This window comes from Dendrobates tinctorius, unplaced genomic scaffold (assembly GCF_039654945.1).
Source record: "Dendrobates tinctorius isolate UK_male_01 unplaced genomic scaffold, ASM3965494v1 ptg000039l, whole genome shotgun sequence".
Lineage (NCBI taxonomy): Eukaryota > Metazoa > Chordata > Amphibia > Anura > Dendrobatidae > Dendrobates > Dendrobates tinctorius.
Window position 1 is genome coordinate 16800001 of NW_027361707.1, and position 12847 is coordinate 16812847.

Here is a 12847-nt window from a genome sequence, read left to right on the forward strand (position 1 = left end):
ACCATGCTCTGCGCATGGTCTAAAGGACTTGCCGTAGTCTGGTGACATGGATGTCTGGTCACCATGGCAACAATTGGCGTCACCGGGCCGCCAATCGGAAGGCAGAAGGAGCCCCATCCCTCTTCCCGCCATCTAAATGCTGCAATCAATATTATGTCAGATTAATTACAATAATTGTACAACTCGCAAACTCAAGAACAGGATTGCCGAACAAATATCTAACATAAATGGAAATAATGGCTCCTATTCTGGAGCGACTAAACCTTTTGTGTGCTCCCACAAAGGGGACCTTACACACTTTGCGTTTTTTGGTTTCGATAAAGTGGGGTTCCCCAGACGGCGCGGCAATTGGCAGAGATGTTTAACAACGAGGGAAGCATATTGGATACAAAGTATCCGAATGGAATGCACTTAAAATATGACTTGTTTTATATTTATTGATGGTATAGATCACTTTAACTTATCTTTTGTGTTTCAATCAGCTGCTGTGTCTATATGTAATTATCACTTGTGTTTTTATTGGATTTTGTCGTATACTTATATCACTACCTATTGACTTACTGACATCCTATGACTAAGGGCGCTTACCGCACCAGAAATGCATCATGTTTGCTTTTTCTTTTCCCTTTTAACTATTGACTAAATACATTTTTCGATTTTACCTTGGATGGTGTGCTGAGAATAAATCCTCCTATTCCTGTAAAATTTATACCTACTTTATGCCAGAAATGTATTTTGTCATATAGTATCCCATATTAAGCCACTACCATTTCTATAAAGCCATGCACCTGTCATGATCAATTTTTAGATTCGTGGCGGCTCTGGTTCCACTATGATTTAAATGTATTTTTTTTCCCTTCAGGCCAATGGGGGTTAATGTCAGTTTCCCTTGCTGGCAGCCTGCTGCAACAGTAGAGTTGCTAGGTCAGCTGTTGTGGGTGGTGATCACTCCCACCATCCTTTAAATGATCACCTGATACATCATCTGACTGTTGGTGATAGAGTTATTCTATGGAGAATAGCCTTGTAGTTGCAGCTCTCTGGTGTTAGTGCTGTATCAGCTACTTCTGGAATTTGGAGTCCTGTTTGTGTCAGTGTGGAGCTTGAAAGCTGAGTCTGGAAGCTAAGAGTGTTTTTTTTACCTTGTCTGTCTCGTGCTTGTCACCACCCCCTATGTTGTACCATCTGCAGTGGTGATCTTAGCACCCTTGCTGGTCAGTGCTCTAGCAAGGGCAGTGCAAGGTGACAGTGAGGGATTAGGTTCATGATGGCGGCAGGGGGAAGGACCTGCTTAGGGCATTAGGAGAGAGCAGGGATAGGCTCAGGTTCAAGCTCAGGAGGTGTCCCATCCTTCATTCCCTATCGGTAGGGCCTCCTCTCCCCATTTCCATCCCGCTGAGTGTGTGTTGTGCCGTCCGCGGACCAACCTACTGTTGGGTCGTGACAGCACCCTCATCAAATAAATCGTAGAAAGTGTCAAAAACACATAACCAATATGGGTGAAGGCATGTGAGGTTATGTACACACAGAGGTTTTGCTTAGAAATTTTTGGAGTGGAAACTCTCAAAATCCTCCTCTAACTCTCAAAATACTTGAAAGCTTTAAATTTCCGCTCAGTTTTTACTCCATAAACTCAGTAAAAAAGACTCGTTGTACATACAGCTGTCACGAGTGTGTCACATTCTCCTGGGAGATCACTATATATTAATCTTCTGTTTATCCTGTTTGTTTTTGTCCCATGTTAAATGGATTTGGTTTTCTTTGGTGCAGAAGAGGTTAAAGACCCTTTCTATGCTGGTCAGAAACTTGCAGCTCCATTTTCAGCTGCTTCTGATCTGGTCATTACTTCTCTCTATAAAACCTGGTCAGTCCTTCTCTGTCTTGCCAGTGAAAGCTTTGCTTCCCAGCTTCTTGGAGACACTGTGCTGAATAGGAGTTTGTTGTTGTTACTGGAGATTGTTGCATGCTGTTTTTAGGTGTATGCTTTCCTCTTTGTCCTATTTCCATTTGGTTGGTACATTCCTATCCTTCCTTATATACCTCTTTACCCAGTGACGTAATGACAAAGTTATGGGACCCGGTGCGAACTTTCAAATGGGTCCCCCCATGCCAAAATACACGCACGGCTCCGCTCACCTCGTACACATGCCGCTCCGCTCTGTACACCTTGTACACACACGGCTCCGCTCCGTACACACATGGCTCTGCTCCGTCCACCTCGTACACACGCGGCTCTGCTCTGTACACTTCATACACACACGGCTCCGCTCCGTACACCTTGTACACACACAACTCCACTCACCTCATACACATGCGGCTCCGCTCCGTACACCTTGTACACACACGGCTCCGCTCTGCACACACATGGCTCCGCTCCATACACCTCATACACACACGGCTCCGCTCCATACACCTCATGCACACACGACTTCGCTCACCTCATACACACGCGGCTTCGCTCCGTACACCTCGTACACACATGGCTTCACTCCGTATGCATGGTTCTGCTCCGTCCACCTCGTACACACACAGCTCCGCTCACCTCATACACACATGGCTCCGCTCTGTACACCTCGTACACACATAGCTCCACTCCGTACACACACAGCTCCGCTCAGTACACCTTGTACACATACGGCTCCGCTCACTTCGTACACACACGGCTCCACTCACCTCATACACACGCGGCTCCGCTCTGTACACCTTGTACACACACGGCTCCGCTCCGTACACACACGGCTCTGCTAAGTACACCTTGTACACATACGCTCTGCTCCGCACACCTCGTACACACATGGCTCCGCTCACCTCGTACACATACGCTCCGCCCACCTCATACACACACTGCTCTGCTCACCTCGTACACACACAGCTCCGCGTGTGTACGAGGTGTACGGAGCGGAGCCGCGTGTGTACGAGGTGTGCGGAGCCACGTGTGTACGAGATGTACGGAGCCGCGTGTGTATGATGTGTACGAGGTGTACGGAGCCGCGTGTGTACGAGGTGTACGGAGCCGCGTGTGTACGAGGTGTACGGAGCCGCGTGTGTATGATGTGTATGAAGTGTATGGAGCCGCGTGTGTACGAGGTGTACGGAGCCGCGTGTGTACGAGGTGTATGGAGCCGCGTGTGTATGAGGTGTACGGAGCGGCGTGTGTACGAGGTGTACGGAGCCGCGTGTGTACGAGGTGTACGGAGCCGCGTGTGTACGAGGTGTACGGAGCCGCGTGTGTACGAGGTGTACGGAGCCGTGTGTGTACGAGGTGTACGGAGCCGCGTGTGTACGGAGCGGAGCCGCATGTCTACGAGGTGTACGGAGCGGAGCCGCGTGTTTACGAGGTGTATGGAGCAGAGCCGCGAGTGTACGAGGTGTATGGAGCGGAGCCGCGTGTGTACAAGGTGTGGGGAGCGGAGCTGAGTGTGTACGAGGTAGGTGGAGCCTGGAGCCGTGTGTGTACGAGGTGTACGGAGTGGAGCCGTGTGTGTACGAGGTGTACGGAACGGAGCCGTGTGTACAAAGTGTACGGAGCTGAGCCATGTGTTTACGGAGCGGAGCAGAGCCGGGTGTGTACGGGGTGCACGGAGTGAAGCCGTGTGTGTACAAGGTGTACAGAGCGGAGCCGTATGTGTACGAGGCATACAAACCGGAACCGTGTGTGTATGAGGTGTGCGGAGCCGTGCGTGTACGATGTGTTTGGTGGGGACCATCCTGGATCCAGCAGGACAGTCCCGATTTTGAGAGAGAGACTGCCCCAGTCAGGAGCTTACTTTTCCCGCGGACACAGGAGTACACAACGGAGCCCCAAAGAGCACTTTAAAACTTGCACGTGACTTTCGACTGGAAGTGACGTGCTGGAAGCTGATTGGAAATTAGGTAATTTCGGGAGGAGATTTTGACGGAACCATGGAGGCACTTCAGAGAATGCTTCAAATCCATCACCGTGTCCTCCGCCGACAGAGCGAACAGCGGGATCGCCTTGGAATCGGGGATGCTGGCCATGTGAGTGTATCATGATATGTCCTGCATCGGGAGGCTCAGGTGGACACTACAATGGGAGCTGGGCTGCTATGGTATCTTTATAGATCATTTTTCTCTCTGCTTGTTTCTCTCTCTCTGTTCTTTCTCACTAATCTTTTTTTTCTCTTTCTTTCTCTGTCCTTTCTTTCTTTCCCATCTTTCTTTCTCTCTCTCTGTTCTTTCTTTCCCCTCTTTCTTTTTTTCTCTCTGTTTTTTTCTGTCCACTCTTTCTTTCTCTCTCTATTCTTTCTTTCTGTTTTCTTTCTTTCCCCTATTTCTCTCTCCCTCTCTGTTCTTTTTTCCCCTCTTTCTTTCTGTTCATTTTTTCTGTCCACTCTTTCTTTCTCTCTGTTCTTTTTCTTTCTCTCTGTTCTTTTTTTCCCCTCTCTTTCTATCTCTCTGTTATTTCTTTCTTTCCCCTATTTTTTTCTCTCTCTGTTCTCTCTCTTTCTCTCTGTTCTTTCTTTCCCCTCTTTCTCTTTCTCTGTTCTTTTTCTCCTCTTTCTTTCTGTTCTCTCTCTGTTCTTTCTTTCCTCTTTCTCTCTTCTTTCTTTCTTTCTTTCTTTCTTTCCCTTCTTTCTTTCTCTTTCTGTTCTCTCTCTCTCTGTTCTTTCTTTCTTTCTCATCTTTCTTTCATACATACACTACTAATCAATAGCCTCCTTCACATGAACGTGTTTTGCCACACAGCGTGTGTCCGTGTGGATCACACGCGTGTCCGTGTGATCCACACGGAGAAAAGTCCGTTTTTCTCCGGCACCACGGATGCCACACGGCATGAATCGTGGTATGTGTTAAAGGGGGGGCCCACTGAGACTCTTTCGCCCTGGGCCCTCAAAAACCTGGAGCCGGCCCTGACTCCGGGCCCCATCTAAGCTGCGACCCCTGCGACCGCGGTAGTCCCGCCCCTGTCTTTACCTTACCTTATATACATCTTCTGCTTTCTGTTATCCTTGTTTTGTTTTTGTGTCTTGTTTACCTTATATTTCTGTCTCAGGCCTCATGGGGTGGGGGATGGGACAAATCAGGGGTTAACAAGAGCAGAGTAAGGTTGGTGTTCTCCGCAGTGTATTCCAAACTTGAGAATGAGGTATTGAAGGCTCAGGGGGACACCCATGATGGTCCTTCAGGGAAATTGTTTGTACATGTACATCTGTGTGTGACGACTCCTGGAGTGGACCCTCTGGGTCGTGACACCAACCCTCCCAGGGCGAGCTGACCTAGTGAAGACCACCCCCTATACAGGGAGTGTCAGGGGCAAGCCCCAGGAGGTGAGGCACCACGACTGCTGGCACCAGGCGGCCGGCTCACAGGTGAGTGTGTCTGCAGGAACGTGTAAAGCGTGGACACGGGAACAGAGACTTCGTTCGTCCGGGTGTGAGTGAAGCAGGATGCGTGCAAGGAGCACGTCAGAGCACTGAGTCAGGCAGCAGGTGTGCCAGGAGGTGTAACAGAGTACAGGAGCAGGGTGTGTGCCAGATGGCACAACTGAGCATAAGACAGAGCGCAGGATTGGTACGTGTGCTAGGAGGCACAACAGAGTAAGAGACTGAGTACAGGATCAGAGCATGTGCCAGGAGGCACAACTGAGTATGAGACAAAGCACAGGGTCCGAGTGTGTGCCAGGAGGCACATCTAGGTATAAGACAGAGCACGGAATCAGAGTGTGTGCCAGGAGGCACAACTGAGGATCAGACAGAGTACAGGGTCAGAGCGTGTGCCAGGAGGCACAACTGAGTATGAGACAGAGTACAGGGTCAGAGCGTGTGCCAGGAGGCACAACTGAGTATGAGACAGAGTACAGGGTCAGAGCGTGTGCCAGGAGGCACAACCGAATATGAGACAGATTACAGGGTCTGAGCATGTGCCAGGAGGCACAACCAAGTACAAGGCAGAGTGCAGGTTCAGAGTGTGTGCCAAGAGGCACAACAGAGTGCAAGGCAGGGGACCTGAATACAGCGCACAGCCAGGCAGGGACACGGCAGACCAAGCCGCCAGGAAGCACAACAATAATCAGGCACCTCCCCTAGGAAGAGGTAGCCTGATATAGCACATGATCACGAGAGCTTCCTGGGTCAAGTCTTCCAGTACCATAGAGAGGACTGACCTGGAGACCGAACTGAGAAAAGCGTGCAAGTGCAGACATAACATGGAGGAGACAGGGACCTAGGTACGAGAGGTGCGCGTGCGCACCCGGCGGGACCCCCGGAGTGACCGTGGCTCCGGAAGAGATGACGTCGGGACCGAGGTCCCGCCCCCAGGTGAGCGCGGCGTGACCTTGTGTCTTAAAATTTTGAAGGCACATCATAACTCGACTCTGGCTGATCACTCAGGTAGTAAGGTGAACTTGGACCTCCATTCTCATTCTTTTAGGTGGCCAAGGTTGCGTAAGGATGTAGTCGAATTTGTGCCCTCCTGTTGTGTCTGTGCATAATCGTCCATCGGGGGCTCTTTTACCATCAACTATTCCTCACTGACCGTGGACTCATTGATTCATGATTTCATTATGGATCTTCAGTCGTCCTCTGGAAAAACTGTTATCTTAGTTGTGGAGGATATGTTTAGTAAAATGGCACACTTCATTACTTTACCTGCTCTCCCTAAAGACAAGACACTGGTTCAGATGTTTGTCACTGAGATCGTAAAGCTTCACAAGGTCCCCTCTGATGTGGTGTCAGATCAGGGGACCCAATTTGTATCTAAATTTTGGAGTGTGTTTTCTTCTTGTTTAGGGATGCATTTATCCTTTTCTTTGGCATTCCAGCATCGTCAAACTAATGACCAGACTGAACACCTAAACCAAAGCTTGGGGACTTATCGCAGATGTTTTGTGTCAGATAACCAGGAGGATTGGTCTTCTTTTATACCACTGGCTGAGTTTATGTTAAACAATCGTTATAGTGAGTCCACTAGTAAGTCACCCGTTTTGGCAAATATGGCCTCTAAACACAAATTCTGTAATTCAGTAAAGATGAGGCTTCGGGAGTTACTGGGGAGGAACAATTTTCTTCGTCGCTCTCATTGGTATGGGAAGGGGTTGAGAATAGTTTAAAGACAATGGGGGACAAATACATATGGCTGATGAGAAACGATTTTCAGGTCTGGACCCGGAGGTGAATGATTTAGTATGGCTGTCCACCAAAAATATTAAACTAAAAGTTCCTTCTTGGAAATGAAGTCCTAGGTTTATTGGTCCATATAAGTTGATCGCCGTAATCAATACTGTTACTTTTCGACTCTTCCATCAACTCTCAAGATCCATAATGTTCTTTCATAGGTCTTTGCTCAAAAAATTAGTTGCGCCTTTGGAATCGTCACCATTACCGTTGCCATCAGTTATTGTTCATGACAATTTAGAATTTCAGGTAGCGAAAATCATTGCTTCCCTTATGATTCACCGTTCTGTAGAGTGTTGGTATATTGGAAGGGGCATGGTATGGGGGAGAGGATGTGGGTTTCGGCATCTAAGGTTAATGCCTGTAGGTTGATACGGAACTTTCATTTGTCCCATCTGGATAAACCAAGTCCTGAGGGTCCTGTTGCCACTCGAAGAAGGGGGGGTACTGTCACGAGTGTGTCATGTCCTCCTGGGAGATCTGGGGTTAGAAGATCACTACGTATTGTGAATAACAGAAGCTCCATTTAGCCTGCGTGTTTGTGTCCCATATTAAATGGATTTGGTTTCCTTTGTTGCTGAAGAGGTTAACAACCCTTTTTATGCTGGTCAGAAACTTGCAGCTCCATCTTCAGCTGCTTCTGATCTGGTCTTTCCTTCTCCCGCTAAAACCTGGCTAGACCTTCTCTGTCTTGCCAGTGAAAGCTTTGCTTCCTAGCTCTTTGGAGACTCTGTGCTGAACAGGAATTTGTTCTTTCTACCGAAGATTGTTGCGTGCTGTTTTGGGTGTATGCTTTCCTCAGTGTCCTATTCCCATTTGATTGGTACATTCCTATCCTTCCCTATATACCTCATTACCTTTGGTGAGTGTTTGTATGTTTGTTACTTTCTGTTATCCCTGTTTTGTCTTTGTGTCTTGTTTACCTTATATTTCTGTCCCCGACCTTATGGGGAGGGGACAGATCAGGGGTTAACAGGAGCACAGTAAAGTCAGACACTCGGTCCTGTATACCTTGAAAATAACCCCCTGGACAGGGATAGTTAGTTCCTTACCGAAAACTGTCACAATAGCCTACAGCGCATTTAGCATTGTAACTCTTTCTCAATGTTTTATCTCTACAGGAATGTTCACCGAAAATTCTTTCATGTGAATATTTTTTTTGTTTGAAAAATTCATTTAAAAAATCCCCATCTGAACATACCCTGAGACTTCAAAAGAGAGGACATTTTCGGCATATCAAAAGATTCAGTTCTGAGAAGAGAGAACACTGCAGTACTAAACGTACGCCATATAATGTTCCCAGCCAGGAGCAAGTCTATTCTCTAGGGACCAATTTTGGATGTTCTTTTCAGGTTGCGATGACTGTAAAAATTCTATATCTAAAGAGCACCTGTCAGCCTTGCCGATATACCTGATTTAGTAAATTCTAATACTCCCCATGAAATAACAATTCTGGAAGCAATTTTTCTGATAATTCGGCATTGTGCCGTTTCTCTAAATATTTACAAATAAATTGGGAGTTAGCGTTCCTCTTGTCAAAGGGTTGTGTCCCTGCTAGCGCTATCATCACTGAATGGATATTGTGAGTGTGCAGGAACACGCCTGTAACTGGGAACACTCAGCTGTCCATTTATTCATAAATTTCCAGGACGAATAACAGAAGAAACGACATAATGCGGAAATCTAAGAAAAGACTCTCCAGAATTGTTATATCATGAAGAATACAAGTATTTACTGATATCATCAGAGAAAGGACCAAACCTCTATAATGTGGAGTGTTATTAAATGGGATCGCGTCCACACCGTATAGATCGATTAAATGATTACCAATAGTAGAATAAAATAGTTTGTAATACACAGGTAAAAAAAATCTGTCAGTATGATCATCCCACCCTCCCAAACCGCATATACAGTATGGTCATTCAGCTCTTTGAAAATAAATCAATTGGCACCTTTATATCTTCTATCTGTTGCTGCATTCCCAAGAATTTTATGCCTTGATTCACCTGCAATAGAAAGTATTACGTTCTCTGGGTGTGACAGACCACTTCCCAAGCCTCTGTCTCCTGAGGTTGGTTTCCCATCACAGCACCAACCTCTGTAGCTTAATTGATAACTCACTGTCTGTGTAGCATCAAGGAAATCACAAAGTGTGCGAACAATCAAGCTAAAGAGGCGGGTGCTGGGCGAGGAAACAAGCTGGGGAGGTATTGGCTCAGGAAGTGCTCTCTCACACCAAGAGCATTTAATGAGAAAAACACTAATTTCACCAGAATGCAGCGAGAGACAGAAGATATAAAAGTGCTGATGGATTTATATTTCAAAAAATTATATGCACATATATGCTTGGGGTGTATTGATTTTACTGAAATATTCCCTTTAGTCAGATAGCTTTCATATCTCCTGCAGGAACGAAGGACTGGACACAACAATTCCATTTTCCCCAATATGTGCTCGCTGGGAAATGTTGGGACACCTTATACATGACATAGTTAGGCAGCAATGTATGGGCACCCTAAGACTGGTCATATATGTGTGATAGCTGTTGGCTGGGCACAAATTCGGCAACTATTTCCCCTGACCTAAACATAAATGACTATGAGACAGGTAGACAATTATTATCTTCTGACACAACAGAGGATTGGGCATGCTGATATTAAATCTGCCCAATCCTTATTTCATCTGACATCAACAGTAGTAGCCACCTCCCAAAAGCATCAGATTATTGTACGGATTCACCTCTAGAGTAAATATTGAAGCAAGAAAACACAAAACAATATGTCCCGGTTATCGCATAATAAGTGATCAAACATATCGCACACTATGGTTATGTAGAAGCCTTCAGTAATTACCTTCTGAGCAATGTGACGGCTTCGCTTGTTGGTCGATTTCTGGTACATTTTTCGTGTTTCTTGTTTCAAAGAGTTTTCTAACTTCTGCTTCACTTTAAGAACCTCTGCCTGGGCTTTCTCCAATAGTGTCTGTACCTGAGCGTCACTTATGTGCCCGGCCCTGGAAAAAACAACCTTCATATTAAATTACAGCATAGCCAATAAAATAGGGGTGAATTGTTAAATTGGTTTGAGTCCTACTACTGGGACCCCAAAGTCTGTGCCAGAACAGAGGACATCTGTCTTCTGTTCTCCCGCTGGTCACTGAGGCTGTGCTCGCAGCAGCTCATTCATCAGTGGTTTTCAGCCTGGACGATCGCATCTTGGCACCATCCAGGTTGAAAACTGTTCATCCCCAGACATGGACTACAGCAAGAGACAGAACGACAGACAGGTGAGGAATTTGTTTTTTTGTTTTTTTTTTGCAGGAGACGTTAGCTTCCATGTAATAGGCATTAGATGAGTATAACTGTGTTTGTTATTTTTAAATAATAAAGTAAAAGTTTGTTTATTTCAAATAGAGAATTTAATACTTTCTGTGTGTTTGTTTACCATACAACTATAGGATTAGTCATAGATGGGTGTCTTATATACGCCTCTCCATTACTAACCTGTGGGCTTGATGTCACCGGGCAATACAAAGGTGACATCAACCCCACAAATATGAACCCCATTTGCCACCACTACAGGGCAAATGGGAAGAGCCAGGCAAAGCACCAGAATTGGCACATCTAATAGATGTGCCTTTTCTGGGTGGCTGCGGGCTGCTATTTTTAGACTAGAGGGGCCAATATTCATGGCCCCTTACCAGCCTGAGAATACCAGCCCCCAGCTGTCTGCTTTAGCTCGGCTAGTTGTAAAAAATGTGGGGACACAACGCCGCTTTTGTAAAATGAATTATTTAAATAAATAAAACATACAGTGTAGGGACCACTCTTTTCTTGATAACCAGCCTTGCTAACGCTGAGAATTGCAACCCCCAGCTGTCATTTTTGCCTGGCTGGTTATCAAAAATACTGAGGAACCCATGCCAATTTTTTTTTTTAATAATTTATTTAGAGCACAGGCCCCGGCTGATGCATACTCCCATCAGCCGCCTGCTCTCTCTGTTATTAGTGGCAGCAGGTTTAGGCTGAAGGAAACAGTAGTCCCATCATCGGACGTAAGTGACCAGAGGTGAACTGTCTACCTCCGATCAGAGCTGGGGTCTCATGCTGTCATTTGACAGCGTGGGAACTGCAGCTGTCTGACTGGCGGTAAAGTGAATGGGGTTCCGGTTCAGGTCTGGGTACTGTTCTGGTACCCGAACCTAAACTTTTTTTTAACTGTTCGGCTGAACTTTCCAGACCCAAACATCCAGGGGTCCACCCATCTCTATACATTACTTATCAACTGAAGCCCTGCCAACAAAGCACCATTTCTCCCTTAAAGCAAACCTGTCATCAGGATTTTGCTAAGTAAACTACAGACATTGTCAGGATGGCGCTATTGCACTGATTAAAATTATACCTGGGTTGAAGAAATCCATGTTGTGGTTGTGGTTTAATCTCTGGTTTGCAGTTTTCAGTAAAAAAGATTCTCATGCTTCTGGGTTGGCCTGTGGGCGGGATTTTATTTGGTGCTCTGGCCTCATATTTATCTTTATGGGCTTAAATAACAGGTCACTGAACCTTCAGTGATCTGCCTCCTATTGTAAATACTGTGCATGTGCAGTTAAAAAATTCTGGTTTTACAAAAAAAAAAATGTACTCCAACAAAATGTTGGAGCCAAAATTTTTTTGGCTCCAGCAAAATGGCGGTGCACAGTATTTAAAATAGGAGGCAGGTCACTGAAGACAGCAGTGACCTGTCGTATAAGCCCATAAGGATGAATATGAGGGCAGAGCACCAAATAATGACATCCCACAGGCCCAAAGCATGAGAATCTCATGAAATGAAAACTCGAAACAAAGATTAAACAACGGATTTCTTCAACCCAGGTGTGAAGAATATTGAAGACATAATTCAATATCAATCATCTGTATACTATTGGGCATGGAATTATAAAAATATCCTTCAGCACTTGCTGTGGTAACATGACAAATGGCCAGCGTCAAGCAAAGGATTCATACTACCGCCAGCTAGCTGGTATGCTACCTTCCACAGGAAGCCCCCCTGTGGATCCAAGTCATGCAACCTGAGTCCTTTGTTCAACCAACTAGGATTTCATAAAGGAGTTATGGAAATACTACACGTCCTAGCTGTACATCGTGGATATTTACACGATCTCCAGAACAGGGCAAGTGCCTGCCTGGGTCTCCAGTCATTCTAACACACACGGGAAGCGAGATACATAGAACAGCCACTAGCAGCTAGGTAGCAAAATTGTGTTTAGTGTCTAGGAGTAGCAGGGGCCCCGTTGGATCCGATGGTGCCAGAACCGCCCAGAAACGAGTTATGATCTTTCATACGTTTTTGAAGATTTATCTTCAAACCTCCAGGGGAGGGGATTTAGATTCAACCCAGAGGGCAGGGGGGAGTGACCCAGAGGGATAAATGCTTGTGTGCAGCATATCCTATTGCTTTTTCTCTGGGAGGTCACGACGACACTTCGTGTGAGGACAAGTCGTACACAGAGAGGACCACAAGCCTTCCATGTGACAGCCCATCCCCCACAAGCAAGGCCTTTCATGTAACTGGTAACTGACCATTTGTTCTGCTTATATCCTTTGTCCTACCACTAATGCATTTGCATGTCTGACAATTATATATGTATAACTATTGTGTATATATAGAATATTGTCTAGTGTGCCCTTAAGGTGATTAAATATATAATTTAACCTT

The 12847-nt window shown here is 46.0% G+C and overlaps 1 protein-coding gene across 2 annotated transcripts in view; it reads right to left on the minus strand.

The window, feature by feature from the left end:
- The window catches only part of EVC2 (EvC ciliary complex subunit 2), a 226967-nt gene that overhangs the window by 91613 nt on the left and 122507 nt on the right, over nt 1-12847 (minus strand). For both annotated transcript variants that reach the window (XM_073574499.1, XM_073574500.1), the window contains one exon: nt 9986-10145. In XM_073574499.1, coding sequence (XP_073430600.1) covers nt 9986-10145 — 160 coding nt within the window. The remainder of the gene's footprint in view (nt 1-9985; nt 10146-12847) is intronic.